This window comes from Papilio xuthus, unplaced genomic scaffold (assembly GCF_000836235.2).
Source record: "Papilio xuthus unplaced genomic scaffold, Pxut_1.1 DF827777.1, whole genome shotgun sequence".
Classification (NCBI taxonomy): Eukaryota; Metazoa; Arthropoda; class Insecta; order Lepidoptera; family Papilionidae; genus Papilio; species Papilio xuthus.
This window is the reverse complement of record NW_013530872.1, coordinates 3,899,284-3,919,784: the sequence shown is the minus strand read 5'-3', so window position 1 is coordinate 3,919,784 and position 20,501 is coordinate 3,899,284. Positions and strand designations below refer to the sequence as shown.

The 20,501-nt window shown below is 33.5% G+C and overlaps 1 protein-coding gene across 4 annotated transcripts in view; it reads left to right on the top strand.

Annotated features, from left to right (window-relative positions):
* Nucleotides 1–20,501, top strand: part of CAP (Cbl-associated protein) — a 107,198-nt gene that overhangs the window by 21,907 nt on the left and 64,790 nt on the right. For 3 of the 4 annotated variants that reach the window (XM_013309204.1, XM_013309205.1, XM_013309203.1), the window contains 4 exons: nt 3,611–3,762; nt 5,667–5,722; nt 6,310–7,341; nt 18,981–19,067. In XM_013309204.1, the coding sequence (XP_013164658.1) occupies nt 3,611–3,762; nt 5,667–5,722; nt 6,310–7,341; nt 18,981–19,067 (1,327 nt within the window). Of the gene's footprint in view, nt 1–3,610; nt 3,763–5,666; nt 5,723–6,309; nt 7,342–9,346; nt 9,733–18,980; nt 19,068–20,501 lie in introns of those variants that run through there. The other variant, XM_013309206.1, reaches the window with a different exon arrangement.

The following is a 20,501-nucleotide window of genomic DNA, read 5'->3' as shown; positions in this document are numbered from 1 at the left end:
TGAGATGCTTTGCCGTGTGTAAGCCAATATAAGTAAGCGTCGTATGTATGTAGTTATATTTTTATCAACATAAAATTTAAAATAGCCATTTATTTTAATTAAAAATAATATAAAAAAACAAATTTTATTACAGACATCTAATGTGGAATATCAAATTATAACTGTTTTATTCCGCTGACGGAATCCGTGTATCATTATTTAAATGTTTCTATACAAGTGTTTCGTTAATGGAAACCCACGGTGTATGTAAAAGTTCAGTTAAACTACACACTAGAGTTGGTAGTAAACAATACGGCTTCGTGAGCCGTACGAAGTCACGTAGAATGCGTGTAAGGAATAGTGAAATATCGCAGAATACAAAAGACCAGAAGTGATTGAGCTTCGATTATTGTTACATATTTGGTATATCCTTAATCTGATGTGTCATCTTAAACTGGTATTTAATGCCACACTAACGAACAATGCAGTATTGCAGATAATTTAATTGAACATGCGCTATAGTTTATTATTCTATTCGTAAAAGTTCTTAAATTCAATGTCGTGTTACTTCGTGTGATTTTGGGTACGAAATATTTTAAAACATGATTTTAACCTTTTCGGAATCATAATGTAGATAAAATATTATGACTGCATAGGGAAGAACTTTTTTTTAGTAAATCTCAGAAATAAGTTTTATGAATGGTTACAAAAAAATATTATATAAACATTTAATTTTATCCAAAATCTAGAAGTGGCGATAACCAAACAAGGGAAATTCTTAAATTTACAGATCTTTTATTTTTCTGCAGTCGTTGCAGTTTTTCGTAATTACTCGAGCATAGAGCGGTCTTAAACTAGAACCGACATTAATATATAACTATGCACCTGCATTGCCTACACGCTTAAGCTTTTCCCCGCCGACTTACACTTTGAACAATGCCCTTTTACAATTTGAATTTCCTTTATGGCCTTTTCTTTTCCATATTCATCTCTCGTGACTTCAACTCTCGTTCTTGTTGTGGTGCTTTTATGCACTCCTATTGGCAGAGAAGGTTTTTCAAAAATCTCTTTTCTATTTTGTATTTTGTTTATGTCTGGTTTGTAAGATTTGAATTTCGAATGTGTTTTTGTTCTCGCTAGTTTTATGGCGTTATAATGACGTCATAATAAACATACTCAATGGCCTATAAATAAAAGAATTTGTATTTTATTGCGTTCCATAGCGGTTTGTGTTTTATACGCCAGACGCACCTGATGTTGAATTAAATGATACGGCCGTCGTAAACAGGAGTACGTGGGTGTCGGGCGAAGCATAAATCTTCCTACTTTTTATAATTGTGAAAAGTAAAGTACACTGAATATTTTTTTTAAATACTAGTTGTAGGGTTCGTATAATAACAAGAAGCAAGAAGAAATATATTCATAAGATATGCATTTTTTAATTTCTTTGTCTAATTATTCCGATAATATGGAGTTCAGAAATTAGATCTCGCAAAATTGTCGGACAATATTGCTTAGAATATAGTCCTAGAAATCAAAGCATATTTTAGGACACTTTGGGAAATTATTCTTAATAAAAACTTTTTTATCCATTATAAAAGTTCAATGGCCGTTTAAGTAGTTGTGTAGGCTCTAACACTTCAATCCAGGGGCGCGACCGCTCCTCGCCTTCAACATTAATATTCGTAGCGGGCTACCAGCCCTGACATAACAATAGCTATGTGCTCACGGCGCATGCATATTCGAATAATGCCCTTATAATGTTCCGATGAAATTGGCTCTGACACCGCTTGTTTGACTCCTGAGTTTAGTATCGTCCTTGGCTTTCACGGAGACGAATGATTTCTATTAAACATAAACAATTGAATAATCTCTCCAACTTTTTTCTACGGTAATGGGTGACATTTTGTGCCAGTTATTTGTGCGCGTTATTTGTTTTTGAATTTCGAATTGTTTGTTATAAATTCAATGTCATTTTTTTAGTGAGTTTTGGTTGAACATGTTTAGATGTTCTTACAATTTTTAACATAGTGTTTATGAGTGTATGATTGAGCAGTCATTTAGTGTGTACCGGAAGGAAACATGTTGAAGTTTTGTTCACCTTCAGCAAGGAGGCGGGAAACTAATGCGGTTCGTTACTTTTAACTTTTAACCAACTTCAAAGAGAAGTATTCAAGTCATCTGTATTTTCATGTTTTGTTAATGTTATGAAAGGATTTAATTAAGTAACATTGACGTTGACTTGTCTATGGAAATAGTTAAACAGATTAAAAATATCAGATCTGTGAATGCAATACTAATTATGTTGTATTATACATTTTAAGAAAAGGGTTTCTTTTGATCGAGGAATGCTCACTTAATAGCTGTTATGTTTAATATTTTTATAAACTTAGTAAGCTAGATTTCAGAATTAACATATGGGTACTTACATACTTTTAAATAATGTGGATAATTGATATAAAACTAGAGAAGCAAAACCGAACTGTGTGAAATTATCTTATACAAATATGTATATGTTTAAAATCACTTAATTTTCGTATTTTACATAAAAATAAAATAAAGAGTTGCCCTCGTTTTGCCCGGCGCTGGCCCTCCCCTTTAATCTTGCAGCCATTTTTCATCGTTTACATTTCAGCGAGGAAAAATTAGAAAAATGTGTCGAGATTACAATCTGTTGAAAAAAAAACTTTTCAGAATAATTAATTACAACGACTTTCCTTGAATTTCTGTTTAGTTATAATTCAGCGGAAATATAAAGATTCTACCGGAAATTCGTTAGTTTTCAATTGCAATTTGTACGTGCATAATATTAATATTATGATAGTCAAATAAGTGTCCGTATCAATTTCAAAAGAGCAAGCATTTTGGCTTGTATAAACTCATCACTGTAGCATCTGATAATTTTAGAAAAAAAAAACAGTTATTTTTTGTTATTGCAATTCAACAATAAAAACATAGATAATATTGTAACGTGCTATAAAATGCAGTGTTTTGTCACTAGCGCTACATTGACGTCTTGCGTACGTAATGTTTTTTCTTGTAATGCATTTTACGAAACCTGAGGGTAGTTTAATAATTAACCTTGGAACTATGTAACTTGTTGTACGCTTGCCGTATACAGTTTTTTGTTATAAAATCTGTGCAAATAAACAACAGCTATCGCAAAAGTTCTCAGGTAAGAAATTCAGAATCAAACGCATGCGAAATAAAAAAAATCTTACGGAGGATTTAAGATTCTATTTGAATCTAAATCTCTCGACAGTAGGACAGTACTGTCGACTCAAGTAAAGCGCCTGTTCACACTTTTAATAGAAAAATAGAACTTGTATCACTGGGGACTGGAAGGAACCCATCAAACATTCCAGTGTTGCTGATGTTACTTTCTCGATATATCTATCCTTCCATTTATTGCATTAATATATCTAAATTTTATTAAAAGTTTTTCTATAGTTTTAACATATTATGAAGTAAAATTCTTTAATTTTGGACCATTAAAACCAGTAATTAGAATTAATAAATATGAATATCTTCATTCACTCGTCTATTGTCTTGTTGTAAAACAAGTCTGAAAACTTCCAAGATCATCTATTGTTAATTCAAGCTAATTTTCAACAAATAATTATCATTCCAGGTGAACCCAGGTCGCAAGGCATCGCTGAGCGGTATCCGAGAAGGTGATGTGATATCCTCTATTAATGGCCAGCCGACAAGAACTATGAGCAACGCCGACGCCCACGCCATGCTGCGCTCCGCCGGCCCCGTGCTGAGGCTCGGCTTGAATGAGTAAGTCTAATGATACAAACTCTTTAAATGTAAGCAAATGACTGTATACTAGGACAGCGTGAAGAAAGAATACCTCAGGACTACTACGTTTGCTCATCTAGTGTTCGAATGGTTGTTGTTAGCAGATGCGTCGAGAAAACCCAATATTTATAATTTAAATCCCCAGTCGACGTATACGTTTTATTATGTATATTATTAAATTGACCATTCAAAGGAACATGAGTCACCTATTACTGTGTCCGTTCCATAAAATTGTAAGAACCTAATTTTACACCGCTTTTAATCCAATTATCTATGACAAATTTAATTAATAAATCCAAACCATATCCATCTTTAAGGCGTAATTGGTGTACAAATTACGCTTCATTTGTTAAATGATTTATTTTAAGTGGTACGGACGAAAGCGAAATTTATCAAGAAGAGAGTTTTGGTCAATACTTGCTATTAAAACTTTATGAATAACTACATCATTATGTGACTTTAAAAAAACACTTTGATCATTTCTAATTTTAAATTAAATTGTAAGAAAATGTTTTTCCTTCTCAGCACCCGCGTTACTTTCCTTACCCTTACACCTCTTTTCAAAGTTGATGAAGAGTGACAGTTTATATCAGATCACGATGCAACTTATTCCCAAGGAAGCTTTCCTTTTCCCATAAGTTTATCTACATTTATGTACCACTTGAAGTATTTATGTATACTAACTGACGCCCGTGACTCCGTCCGCGCGGAATTGAAAAAAACCTAATTAGTAGCCTATGTGTTCTTCCAGACTATATTCTACGTGGGTGCCAAATTTCATCAAAATCCATTCAACCGTTCCAGAGATACCTTCAGACAAACATCCACCCATCCAAACATTCGCATTTATATTAGTAAGATACATATTCTTCTATTAGGGTTAATAGGCTTGAAAGCTTTATATCATGTTAGTTGTATGTGTAGATGAATCGTACTCGTAGCTCGCAATACGAAAGCTTAAAGCTACAATCAAGGTATTATCTGTAAGCGTATTCATACCTTCATACGTAAAGCGCTCACATCGCAGCGATATACGGTTGTCTGTTAATCCGATCACTCTTCCGCGCGTCGCACGAACATCGAATGCTACCCGTTCCATAGATTAGGCTTGACGTAGATTGAGGCTCAGCCTTTGTGTCATGCTAATGGTCGGAATAAGAGAATAACCGTTGAAATTCTGCAAGTGCATGAACTTCAGATGTAATGTTTGCATTTTGATGGATTCAAATGCCTTTGATTTAAGTACTTACTGTTTTGAAATCGTTGTCCGAATCTTATTTCGTATTAATATTATAAATACGAATATTTATATGCATGGATGGATAGATGTTTATTTGAAGGTATCTCCAGAATGGCTGAACTGAAATATAGAACATAGTCTGGAAGAATACATAGCCTACTAATTATGTTTTTTTTTAATTCGGCGCGGATGAAGTCGCGGACGACAGCTAGTAGTACATAATGATACTACACGATGTATGATGAATTTACATACATAGGTTCTATACGAAAAAATCCGTGTTTTTTCACCGGAGTGATGTTGAATTCCCAAAAAGCAACTGAGTCGCATACTTCAATAAAATTATGAATAACCGCTGAAGTGAGCGACGTGAACTGCCTTATCACAAGGGCGCAAGAGTTTCACGAAACAAATATGACAACCGTTTATAAATTCCAGCCACTTTTAACGACCACCGGATGGCAGTCAGGGCAATTTGTTTTCGCCCACGTCATAAACTTTTATAATCTGCCTCGCTTACGAACGCCCGACATTTTACAGAGTATTAAAACTTAGTAGAGCTTTAAAAAAACAAAGGGACGTACTCTGCAATTATTTTAAAGCTGCTAGGACTTTTCATAATCTAAGTTTTCTTTATTGGCAGAGACAAGGAGATGTCACCTCGGAGAAGGTCTATTGGCAGAGCCAGCGATTTGAAGAGTAAGTATTCATAATAAACAATACTCTATCAGTGTTTGACTTGGATCTTTCTTTGATCAATCTATTGAGTTATTTTACGTCTGAAAAAACTAAAACTTATTTTTGAATTTCAAGTCGAGTACTGACATGACTGTTAAAATTAACACGGCTATTTCCTTAATTACGATAGATGAATAACATTTGTAATATAGTTTGGAATTTTGGACAGATTCACAGTCAAAAGTTTATTATTGTAATAGAGGACTCGTTAATGCATTGTTTTATCTATATAATAAATATTTGTTAAAGTAGGGAGCTAAACGTTCACAACGATTATTACTGCCTCAGTCGTAGGCCGGATTAACTGGCATCATCCCCCGCCTAATGGGAAAGCAATGCTCGTTTTATCTGCGACTGTATATATTCGTTACTTCAACTCGATGTTTGAAAGATATTAGACCAGGATTTAAACTGACTGTTCTATTATTAAAAATCAAAAACGAAATGCTTGCGGCTTGAAAACATCATAAACTATATCTTAACAATAGTTAAAAGTAAATATCAAAGTAGTTTATTAAAATAATCTACAAAGGATTAATTTATTTCAGGGTCATCGCACTTTCTGTCAGAAATAAACAACGACGTAGCGATTCCGCAAGCTCCAGTGTACGCGACCATACGACCAGCCAAGACGTCGCAGCATCGACCGCAGCTGCAACAGCCGTCATCACTCAGCTCGTTACCAGCCGCGTTAAATACTAATGATCCAGTTAAATCAATGACGCCTAAGGAAGAAACAATACAGTTCCATCCAACAAACCCCTTTTATACAACGTTACCATCAAATTATTCCAGTGTTTCCAAACTGCCAGTTCCAAATGGAAGAGCCTCGCTCTCTGGCCTAGATAGGAGTAGATCACAAAATAAATTTAAAGATAATTTAATACAAAACGAACATGAGTCGGATCTCAGATCACCTTCCTATTTCTCATTAATGAATGACTCTGGTCCTCATAGTACTATATTTTCAAATTATAACGACACAGGAAATACGAACGGATATAACTCGGAGACATTAAAATTACCTCGAAGCAATAAAGATAGTCCCTTTGTACGTGATAGTAATTTAAAGATTCACGAACCGTCTAGTGAAATAAAATTCAATGAAAAGAATCCATTCAAAATGAAAAGAAACAGTGATCCGTTTGATAAATTCCTTCGAAGTAATGGTAGGAAGGATGAAAATAGACATGAGAACAGCACAATACCTATATCAATAAGTGACAGTGATCTCCACAAAAATGAACAAGAAATGAATCACATATCCGTTACCGAACACAAAGTGAGTGAAACAGAAGAAATAAAGACTATAAAGAAGATTATAATGAATGGATCTTCCGACAAAGATATTAAAAACTTAACATTGGATAGTAAAAAAATAAATCATAGAATAAAGGATGAATCACCGGCTACAGAGCATTATATTAAAGTACAATATTCACCGCAAAATGAACATATAAACGGGAAATCGACTGTAAATACAAACAATTATGAAGCCTCTTACGATAAATACAGGAACGAATTCACCATTTCTACAGAAAACCAGCCACAGGACAAACATGGCAACATTGTTCCATCAGGTAAGTTATTATAGAACGTAAAGTATTTTTAATATTAATTATTAAGGCCTCACTCATAAATAAGACAAATATCTAATGGCAGCTAGTCTTTAATTTAAACAATGATAGCGTACAATTGTCTTAATTCAGGGAAGGGATTTTATCGCGTTCCTTTTTGAGATTAAGTGTTATTTATATTCGTGGGTTTGAATTTATATCTTAAATCTTAGACCTGAGTAAATTTATCTAATTTTATTATTCGCATTTAATATAACAAAACTAGCGAGATTTTAATATTTTGCGTGTATTTATGATCTCTCGGGTTCCAAAGACGTGTTTCCTAAAATAAAATAATGATTTAAATGTATTTAAAAATAATTATTATTATGGCATAGTCAAATCTCTTTGTAAAATACGAAAGGAGTCAAAATATAGGTCAAAACTTCGCTAGCATATTACACGCTGAATTTGTTTACAGTAAAAATAGCATTCTGTTTATGTACACAACAAATGATCAAACATTCTAGGAAAGAGAGCGTTTTGATGCTGGCGAAAAATGCTCTGAATTTTATCAAGGTAACCTAGAAGTATACAAAGTTATTCTCAGAATACTAAACATAAAGCTCAATGTTAAGCATCATAGCATCATATTTAAAAAGAAATGCTAAAAGAAATTAAGACTACCTAATTTTTATTCAAAAATCTCGCTCCGCCAGGAAAAGTTCATAACATAAACCAAATTATTGAAGGTTGCTATTAAAAATAACATAACTATAAGTACAAGATGTTTGCGTGTTTCAAAGTATAGGTCCACAGTTTCTTTTATAGTTCTGTTTGTCCGTAATATTTCATCTCTTTCATTTTCCTGAAATTATCACTGATCACAAAACTTTGCTATATCTCAATGTTAGGCGCGGGTCAACAATATTTTTTGATTGATGTAATAATAACTTATTACGTATCAATCTTACTTACTTACTTATTATATATTTGAAACTTATTACTGTGGCTGTTTATAATATATCGAGTGAGAACGAATATTTAGTACGGTAATACAACTAATACATTATTACTACATATTAATGACGACGCCTGGCAATTACAAATAGCTATAATTCGGATACAATATAAAATAGCATCTCCGTTTTAACTGATATTTTTCTTCTTATTCTTCTGATTAAATATAAAATTACTTACTATTATTTCCCTTGAAACATGTTCAATAAATAGTATTTGTATCGAAACCGACATTAAATTAATTATCGGAGTGTAGTTAAGTTGGCGAGATCGCTTTTGTTTTGCGCTTCGTAGAGCTGGGGCGGTGTATTGTGCCACTTCATTCGAGGGCGTATTGTTGGAGACGGCTAAGAACAATTGGCGCGGATTAATAACTGGCTGTATAAGAATTTTCTATTGCCAATAATAAATGAAGCAAATACGAGTAGCGGCTTGTAGAAATTTCTTTGTACTCTATTCTATTAAAGTACTCGGATATAATTTATATAAGTACGTACTAGTTACTTACATAATTTTTTCATAATTAATATGTCACCAACAGATTGCTAACTTTCAGTTTACAATGTTTCTAGGCTTGTTAGAATACAACATTCATGTCTATGACTCAATATCGTTGTTAAGAGGGAAGGGACAACAGAAAATTTTTTGTTTTTTTTTTCATTCGCTAAAGAAAGTTATAAACACTGAAAAAGATATATAAGGAATAGTGTTTTGGTAATTCATTGGTGATGAATAATTGTAAGTAAAATATTTCATAACTTTAAAAAAATATAATAGATTAAAAGTTCGTATACCAGCCAGCCTTGAAAATAATTAATGATGTATTAAATATTGCCCTTTGTTTCCAAAGAATAGGTTCGATGTGATATAGCGTTGATATTCCAGACGGGTCAAGGTCTGGGCTTGTCAAGGTGTGGTGTTACGGTCTATAGGCATTCTGAAGTCATAATCCTACGTTTTGAACAGTACCGTCGACGACTTGATACGTTCAGCTAGATATTGTCGGGAATAGTCGTCTTTAAAAGTGTTCACGAAACTTACAGTAAAAAAAATCTTAAGGAAGGAGTTTCAAAATGTTTCTGGTTTTTTTATTAGTAAAGACATGTTCTACGTTACAATAAACTAAGTGTATGATAATAATTATAATGAATTCTCCTTGTTTCGCGAGTGCACCTTACATATTTCATCCGGTGTCCGAATCGTCGGCAACTGAGAGTGATGACAGCACAGACTCGGGTCAAGATAAGATCGTCGGCGGTACACGAACGAAATACAACGATCCGAAACATAGAACCATAAACAAAGTCAGCAAAAAGATACTGAAAGCTATTGAAAGGTTAACTTGTAATTTGAAAAAGAAGACAAAGAAGTATACTAATTCTGAAAATGTTAAAGGTATTTTGTTTAGTAAGTAAATATTTGATTTAATGAATAATGGCAGATGACAAGACGAGTGTTAGTTATGAAGAAAGGAGAGTATGAGATTTTTTTAGTTGTAAAATGGTTTTATAATCCTAAAGGGGTTTTAAAAATCTAATAGACAAACAATATTGATATACTTACATTAAAAAAATTATTTACTTCATTTGTAAAACTGTACATAACATATTTGGTTTTACTTTATCTAAGCAATCTCCATATCGTATAAGATAGTGAATATTTGATCAAAAGCAAGCATTTTGAATATCCCAGCTGAGTTTGCAAATTTAACGCTGCCTTGCAAAGTCCGGGGCTTGATTTCTTCAAATATTATGATAAAAAGGCCCTTCAATCTATAGATATGTCAATAAAATTGTTGGTAAGGGCCAACTCTATACGATGCCCGGAATATTTTTGCATGTACAATTCCTATGAGTGTGTGAGCATAATTAGCAACTGATCGCGAGACCGCTAATGAAACTACTAATTCTATTATAACGAGAGTAAACGTCTATTGCTCTCCTGCACTCGTTTCTTATATGAAGACTCTACTTAGACTATTCTAAATGATTACCATAGTCCAATGGAGCAAGTTGCTAGCTGCAGTTTTTCCGTCCAAGTATGACAAGCCTTCAATAGTATAGTGAATAGACAGTTAATAAGCTAGCGCGTACCATCTTTCGACCATATCATCACATAACATTAGGTAGGAGCGTGGTCAGTTTCGCTTTCAGTCGCTAGTTTATTCAATATAAACAAAAGGAGATGGCGACGCTTCTGACCTTTTTGCACTTCATATACTTGCATGAAAAAAAATGTTGAACATAACTGAATTTGCGATTGCAAAATATAATTAATGGACTAAATAAAGGAGATTTAGATTATGCATGTAATTCTCTACTATCACTCAAAACTCATTGTTATCCTTTAGACTTCAAACGGGATGAAAAACGTATCAATTGGAACATCATAAGACTGGCTGGTAGAGCTAATGATATTGTACGAAAACGTTTCAGTTAAATATACAATGTAAATGTTACGTTGAATGATCGGAAGCACACATACGCATATTGTGGCTATTTATTTGTATTGGGTCAACGCACCCGCATGTTGTAGGGCGCTACAACAACCCATACACGGTCCGACACAGCTTTGCCAGCGAAATGCGAAAATAAGGCACGTTTGGTTTTGTAAATATCTCGCTATGTTGACACTACGGTGAAATTAATCAACCATAATATTATACTCAGTGCTTTACACTTTATTTACACAAGCTGTTAATAAATGGTACAATTAGGCAAGTCTCATGAACGATAGAGACGACGGCACATGAAATAATAAGCTTAAACGTCTTTTATACATCTAATACGACTATTTAAGAACGAACAAAACAGCTGTCAGAAGAAATAACTTAAGGAATATGGTAAATATTAATGAGTTACCTTGAAATCGTTACACGTGTTACCCTATTAATATTATAAATGCGAAAGTTTAGATGGATGGATAGATGTTTGTTTGCGGGTATCTCCGGAATGGAACAACGGAACTTGATGAAATTTAGCATAGTCTGGATAAACACATAGGCTACTCATTAAGTTTTTTTTTATTTCCGCACGAACAGTCCCGTCGACAAATAATCGTATAATACGTCGTTAATTTAATGATTCGTAATTTTTTTTCAATATGGGTTGTGATTACAGAAGCAGTGCTTAACTAAGGTATTAGCCTGTCACAGGATACATTATGTTAATTTTTACTGCGTTAACTTATTGTAGAGGGTGTGCCCACGCATTGCGCCACTGACAGCCACAGTTCCGTCCATTTTATTGACAAGGCTTTCCTCGCTCCAATGAAAACATATAACGCACACAAATTCGGACAATGACGCTCTTGCATAAGAACCATTGATAATTCTCCAGTTGCATTAGTTCACGTAGACTGATATATGTTTATAGGTATTTTCTATTTTCATAGTGTATTAGTTTCATTTTAAATTGGTTAAAAACTTGTGACTTTGACTAAAAATGTGTGACTTGCTTTACATTTCTCGAAAGTTACCTTGTTTTCTAACTAATTTTTGGTTCGAATCGCTTGATTTAATAAGTCGATTAGTTCTACAAATTAATCGAATTAAATCAAATCGATGTATAAGGAATTAAGCACTTACTATACAAAAAAACATTATCATGCTATTTAAGCAAATCAAAAACGTTTGGAAACAAATGTGAAACAATTTGAAATCGACAAAAATCTTCAATTAATAATAATCAAGGCAACAGTGACAAATTGCCTGTACTTTTCCTGGCCTACTTTTGATCGCTTAATAAATGTGAACTGAATGGACAGAGCGACGTGTCGTGTTATGATGGATGATTGTAACACAATGGCCATTAACTGTGCAACATTTGGACTGACTGGTGACTACCGGCACACCTTGTCTATGCATATTGTATGTCAATCAAGGAACGCGCGGGTTAATAGGTAATAACTTACATGGAATTACGACAGTCACAATGGATTACAGCACGTACACACGTTAAATTTCAACTCAAATCTGGACATAATAGTTCAATATTTGATGGATGTTGTTCACTATGTAAATAATCGTATGTGTGTACGCAAACTTCAGAGGACAGATCTTAAATCAATATTACGTATAATGCAAAGTGAAGACAGGCATCGGAAATCTAAAATTCTTTTTTTTATGTTTAACTTAACATAATATAACTTATTTGTTAGTAGGTATATCCAGAACGGCTGCATGAATCTCGCTGAAATTTGGCATAAAAAAACTGACAATTATATTTATTTCTTTTTTTTTCACTGATGTCAGTTAACATGTAACCTCCTTTAACAGATGTAGAACATAGTCTGGAAGAATACAGAGGCTACTAAGTTTTTTTTAATCGCGGACGGAGTCACGGGGAGAGCGGGTATTAAAATAAAATTAATTTAAAAAACATCAAATGTTATGCATATGAGAAATTGGATTGATACGATTATTTACATCGGTGACTTCGATAAAAATATTTGTTCTTACAACAATCTAATTTCAAAGAAGTACAATAAATCAACGTATTATATTCCGTAAAGACTCTCTGGTTCTTACCTTTCATCAACTGACCAACGATAATCTAAGAAGATATGAATAGATGCTCGTATATCTATCAACAACTAAACAGTGTAATACAACAAACATTGAAATTTATCCAAACAATTACCAAAGAGTAACACAGAACGGTATAACGATAGTTCAGTTCCGCTTTGGATCACATGTTTACGTAATAGTTTCTCAATGCGTGTCGAATCAAACTGCTCTATATCGGTTCAGAGTAATTCGTGATTCTCGTACAACTTGTACTTATTTCCTTAGTTTTGTATTCTATTGATTATTAGGAAATATTAGACGTATTAGTTTCTTCTTCTTATATGTCTACATGAAATACAAATTATGGTTTACGAAGGCATGGAACAACCATAAAAATCTAAAAACTGTTAGCCTAATTATAAAAAAAATATTTCACAAACGGACAGGTATTTATCATCGATTAATCTAAACATTATGCATATTATGTCTTTTAACTTACCTTATATTCCCCCGGGCAGAGATGGAGCTCGCGCTAACACCGTAACAACCGTACAATACAAACACCCGGGCAAAATATTTCGCTATCTTTATTCAGACAAAGATAATGAGAGGGATGATACTATGTTTTCTAATATGTTTTTCAACGTTCAATTTACCATGGCGGTTTCCACCGCCACGGTAAATTGACTTAGCCGATACTCTCCTATATACAGTAAAATCAATTGAATTTGTGACCGATTTAAATTACATCTTTAAATTATTCTACGAAGTACATAACAATTGATTTGCCTCTATCGAAATTATAATTCAATTCATTTATTTTTGTGTACTAAAAGCCACATAAATTTTTAGTGAGCTTGACCAATTTCAGTTCTATAATATGTAATTTGATATATCCTTTTGAATTAGACTTAATAATATTTATATATAACCTTTTACGATTAATATAAACAAAATATTAAAATGAAGAGTCCCTAATGGACTCCATTTAAATTACTAGACAGGAAACCTTGTATCCTACTGCGACGACACGCCTGTGAAATTTAACTATTGGCCAAACAAAACCTAAACTAAACCTTAAATCACTTAATAAGTTTATTTTGAATGTGAATAATAATTGTTTTATCTAGTTTGAAACAGATTTTAGAAATACAGCATCAATTTTATTATACCGTAAAATTCTATTCTGTATATACAATGTTTCACGTCACTTTTACTGCGCTATTAAAAAAAAACACTTCACATTTCCAAATTTGTATAACTAAAGTTACTTGAAATTTCTTTTATAATTCAATTCCCAAAACTTAAGTCATGTTTCATGCGCTAACTTAATCTTAACACGTTACTTTTCACTTACATATTTATTCCTTCTTACTTGTGTGTAAACAAAGTAAACAATTATTCATAAAAATAAGCAGGAAACACTCCTTTATATATCTTTTTAATATTTATAAATATTCTTCAATTACCGAAACATAAGTTCTCTCATCTTCAGTAGTGGCGTTGGTATAGGGCGAGTTCGGTAGACCGCTTAGTGCATCGGGCATAAGGGGGACGCCCAGGCGCCATAGTCGAATATAAAGGGCGCCTGTGCGTCCCCCCTAACATACCCTATCATTGAAAGATTTCCCCCGACACCAAAAAAAATGGGGCGCCACAAAAATCTCGCCCAGGGCGCCGGAAATACCACAACCGGCCCTGCTTGATTGATTAATTCTTCGAAAGGATACACCTGTGATCGACTGAACAACATTCGGACAGCAGGTCATACATTATATTACAACATCGAACAACTGATGGCACCGGTGTTTAGTACAGCGTGTCGTAATCAGTACACAAAGCGGGCATTTTATTGTGAGTTACATACAGAAAGTGGTATTATGATCGTGCCCTGTCACAGTCCAACTGGGGACCGCACCGGTGCTGTCCTCTCTATAATTTGTTACAAAATAACGGGACAAATTTTGACTATTACGTGATTAACAATCGATAAGACGAGACGCTTGAAAAAACGGTAAGTTTGCAAACATTTTGTATTTTTGTCGCCTATGGCATTGACACTGCCTGAATTATTTAGTTGGTTCAGTTTTTTTTGTTATTTGGAGCGAATGTTTATCTGATACAAGAACACATTAAAATTACATTTATTTGATCTCTTAGGTCCTTGAACATATGATTAGCAAATTACTCCTAACTAACATATTATTCCGTGATTATTAATTTACTTTATTCGTAGTTAACACATTTTTAATTTAGTTACGAAATAATTAATCCAAATTTTGTTGTCATCCTTTATCATATAATAGGGGCGATTTTATTTAAATTTCAATGTTGTTTACTGAAGTAAGCTTAAACACTTCATAGCATTTTCAGTAGTAATATCGTCTTGTTCATTGAAACAGAGAAATTCGATAGGACGCTATAATTCGTTCGGTATACGAAGCGTGTCGGGTTGATTTCATTGCAAACGAAGCGAGAAGTTGCCGGCTCTGCCGATTTCGTCACTCCCAACTCCTGGAAAAATAAACTCGACGTTTCTCTAAGTATCCTCCTTTTAAGTTATTGACATATTGAAAATTCCTTTAAATATTTTATCGAATCATCTTCAAATAAACGAATATACATTAAGTAATGGAAGCACGAAGTAAGGTTGATTTCAATCTATTCTAGTCTTTACGTGTTTCTCACGTCATGGAAAAAGCACCAATAGCCTAATGGTTAAAGTTACTGACATCCTATTAAATGGTCATGGGTTCGAATCCCAACCTTTGATTAATAAAGTCAACCAAATAGCATATCATAGATTACAAGAAATATAAGTAAAAAAAATATTAGCACTACATACAGTGTTCAGTTCAAATTGACGTAATTTTTGTGGCTAATTAGATATAATAAATCAATTAAAGCTAAATCTTACGTAGCTACAACAAAGTATGATTCAGGACAATGTATCGGTCTCTCCAATTCTTGGGATTAAACCAATCGATGTTCATTAGATTTTAATTTTAGACTTGTGTGAATGTGGTGTTGAAGTTAAAATACTGAGAAATACCGAAAGAATAAAAATTGATTGTTGATTTTTTTTATATCAAAAGGTGGCAAACGAGCGAGCGGCCTGAAATCGCTGAAATAGCGAAGTGGACGTTGCCCATAGACATACGAATTTGCATATGCGTTGCCTACCTTAAATCGACGGAGGAGTGGATGCACAGAAAGAAAAGATCTTCCCTTTCCATGCATCCTCTCATCCGAAAAGTCCATTTCCACTTCCCATCCTTTCCTTATAAGAAAAAGAGTGCGAAGGAAAAGTGGACTAAATTAGGTCTCCGGGACGCACACTCATCAGACGAAACGCGGAATTGCTTGCACTTCACGCCTGTCTTCTGTGTGGTCGTGGTATTTCACCGGGCGAGCCGGACCGATTCGTGCGAAGATGTTAAAGCGGGCACTACCACTGCTGACATTTGACACCATTTTCTTAATTTCGAAATATAATAACAATATTTTTATTGAAAGTTTTGTTTTGATCTTGTGTATTTTTACTAAATAAAGTTCAGAAGTTTTTAATAAATTCACACACTATTCTCTCAACTCTTTAATTAAAATCAATAAATAACTTAGTTCCGGTAGTTAATTACCTGTAATGAAAGTGAATCAAAATAAAATATATAAACAAATCGTACGAAGTGAAATTTCACTAGGTCAGTTAGTGAAGGGCAAAAGTATATTTAACTTTAAATCCTTTAGCGTTATCATTTTGCGAAGTTATATTTTTCAAGAAATACCGGTCTTTTTGAATGTTTCGTCGAAAAATATGAATCACGTATGTTTGCTTACGCGAGCAGCAACAGCTTCAGTTTGACTTATATACTTTGTAGTACTGTTTGCTAACAAATATTTGCTCGCAGCAATATTTTGATACTAACGTAAACTGTTTTATCTACGCTGTTGAGATTATAAATGAAATATTTATTTGATGCTTCTAAACAAAGATATTTCAACAAAATTAATTGATATAAATTTGTATAAATATGCAATTTGAAGTACTCGAATTTGTAAATACCTCGAGCCCAAATTCCGCGGACTTTCTTTACTTGTGTTTTTGTAGTAATTGTAATATGACACTAGCGGTCGCCCGTAACTCCGTCCGCGCGGAATAAAGACAAAATGTAATTAGTAGCGTATGTGATCTTCCAGGCTGAGTTCTATAAGTGTGCGAAATTTCAGAGAGATCCGTGCAGCTGAAGATACCTTCAAACAAACATCCATCCATCCATCTTGACATTCGCATTTATAATATTAGTAACATATAAATTATAGTTCTTTCTTTAAAAACTTTGTAAAAATTCCTTAAGTAGTTTTTCAGTTTATCGTTTTAGCTTAAAACTTCGCCCCAGCTGTCTGTTTTATAATATCATGATTGTTATTTTATGCATTATCCTGTCGGTGTTCCTGACGTATCTTCATATACGAATTTTCTGTTCTAAATGCTCTTTCATTATCGAAATGAAATAACGTATTGATTTACGATTCCATTACGTTGTATGAGTATTTTTCGTTGCGTTGCTTTGTAATTTTATTTATAAAGCAGATAATCTATTTATAGCAACCTCTTGTTTGTTGAAATTTAGGTCAGTGGCTTCCATTCGTAGCCGTAATCAAATAATTTAGAGAAACTTAAGACTTTAATCATAGTGGAATAGCCTCAAGCAAAAATACGTCTGCGTTTATTCAAGGTTCGAGATAATCTCTTGATTTAATATAATCTTTTCATTATTTATTTGTGATTCTATTAGTATGTGTCTTTACATATTTAATTATATATATAAATCACGTAAAAATTTTACTTTTATTTTTATTTTTCATCTCAAATTGTCAACTGCCTATAACATCGAAGTCCCCTTTATCGCGATTGTCTCTTTATTAAATGGAATAACTATTACGTTTGGTGGTTGATAGTACAAAAACATTGATGTGACGTTTGTGACACGTGTTTCTTTTGGTAATTTTCAATACGTGAACTGTTCTATGGAAGTGAAGAATCGTGTACTTTGCATCTTTTAAATCATTATTCAAAGATGTTAATACTTGTAAACGATTTTATTTAAAGAAAAAAGTCATTGACCTCTTTATGCTCTTTGTTTACAAAACCATCTTAAACAAATCAGGACTAGAGATAAATTTTAAGTCGCTGACAACATTTCGCGTGGGTACAGTTCAACAAAATGGTCCGCAGGATGATGTGCCGTTTGAGACAAAACGGCGATATTTTACTCTTGCACATCCAGGCCAAGGTGTATAAATTGTTGCGAGGACTTCTGTAGTAATACTATTGTGTATTATTTCTTTCAAATTAATATTAAATCAGTAACCCAACAAAATATAATAAACTGACACGGAGATAGCAAGCAATCATAGAATATGGTTCCATGACCTTAGAAAAGGGATAGACACATTCTATTGAAAAAGTATTTTATTAAAAAAGCTCTTTCGTATACATAAGTTGAAATATGTGCCTATTTGTTAACTGATATTAATCCACAGGAGTAGTTATATTGATATTATTACACGGTCCTGCTAAAAAATTGTCATAAAAGTTCTTTTTAAAATAACTACTTGAATACTTCGAGATGGGGGAGGTGTTAAAGCATATAACAGGTTTTAAAGTGTTAACCATCTAAGAAAAGGATTTCGCACAGGAAAGAAAATATTAACACTATCTTTGTCGTATTGGTCATTTAAACAAAGATCTGATGTTTACAACAAAGAAAATAGTCGTCAGATATATCGAATATCGAAATATCGAAGCGACCGTTGCCCATAGACGCTATTGCAAATGCGTTGCCTACCTTTAACCGACGGAACAGGGGATGCAGAAGCAAATAATATTTTCCCTTCCCATGTATCCCCTCATCCGGAAAATCTACTTCCACTTCCCATACTTTACTCATAAGAAAAATGGTAGGAAGGGAAAGAAGACTACAATTAAGATAAAAAAGTTACTAAAAAAGATATAACGTGAAAAGTTGGCCATGCTGTTTGCTCTATTACTAATATAGTCGTAATTTTGTAGTTAACCATGATGTAACTCCCTATATTATCTTTTTGTACTCAGTAACCTTTGTATATTTCGCAGTGGACACACAGAGTAACAAGTCAGTCGCCACAAAGCCCCCTCTGAAGTCACCGAACGCCCCCACCGCGCCCCACAGCCAGCCAAAACGTGAGTAATCATTATACCATTGTTTTGGCTACACGTATGCACATAACATTTAAAAGGTTACAACCAAAGTGAACTATACACTTGAACAATCGCAAAAAATGCAAATCATGAAAGAAATTATTTTACTTATTTTTATATGTGTTGTTAGGCTCCTTACTTGGTAAGATTTAAGCGGATTTCAATAAAATAATTTTACCAGTAACTTTCACCAAAGATTCTTGAGGTTCTTGAGAACAAGAGTGAAAGATTACTGTATTTAATATAATGGTATCTTGTCATGAACCGATAATGAACAATCACCCTTAGCAACAGTTCGTGTTTCTGTAATACGAAACTCAGTAAGGACCGGACGGCTCACAGTATAGGCGTTGTCAGCTCCAAATGGTGTCAAAGTATAATTGAATTTAACACTAAATTGACCTAACTAGTTTAACGGGGTCGTCTGATCACACGTAAACAGTTTTTAGATTATATAGATTATAAGGCAGTTAACTTCTTGAGTCGATATTATCTTTGTCTTCTTTACACCTTTATTAAGTCTTTATAGAATCGCGGAAATTATTTTTTGTAATAAACTTAACCAAAGAACCAATTTAAAAAATTCTTTCTCTCACTGGAAGCTATTTTTTTCGGCGAGTAACCATGCTCTATTTATTTTTCTATCGACTTTACTTATACTCATATATTCCAAGATTCCTTGTAATTCGCATAAAAGACTTATTTAATGATACGGCGTAGTTTTTAGTTGTATTTAAGAGTAGTAGTTACTATCAGGTAAACGCTCGTTTACCTCTTATCCCTAACAAAAAGCTTATTAGTAAGTCGAACTCGTTATCCAATTAGGAAAAACCGTTTGATCGTACCACTTTATTAGCTTGACCTAATTGTGAGGGCCACTCTATCAATGGAATTAAAACCTATACAGTCGCACTCCAGAATAGTTTTATATTAACTTAAGCAACCTTAACAATTAATAAAGTACTTAGTAAGCTTTAAACGTCTCTGGGTACGGTTACTACGATGTGATAACATGTTAAGCGATGATTTTAGTCAAAGTCATTATAGTCAAAGGTGGAAAACGAGTAAGCCACCTTTATTCGCCAAATTAGCGAAGTGAGCACTGCGCATCGAGACCCGAATTTTCAGATGGTTTTCTATTATTTTGGCATTTCTAGAAGAAATTATGACATAGTAATTAATATTCTTAGGAAGAAAATCCGACACTGTGCCGGTGTATCGGCGCAACACTAGCCTTATTAAAATAGCAACGTTAATGTCCCCTCTCTAATCAAACTGACACTTGACTTGGTAACGAAAGCGCGCCATTCGCGCCAAAGGATTCTAACTAATAATGTCTATAACTAATGATCATTACAAATGCATCCTTTATTAATCAATCCTAAACTTTAGTTAACATAACCTTGAATTCAACTG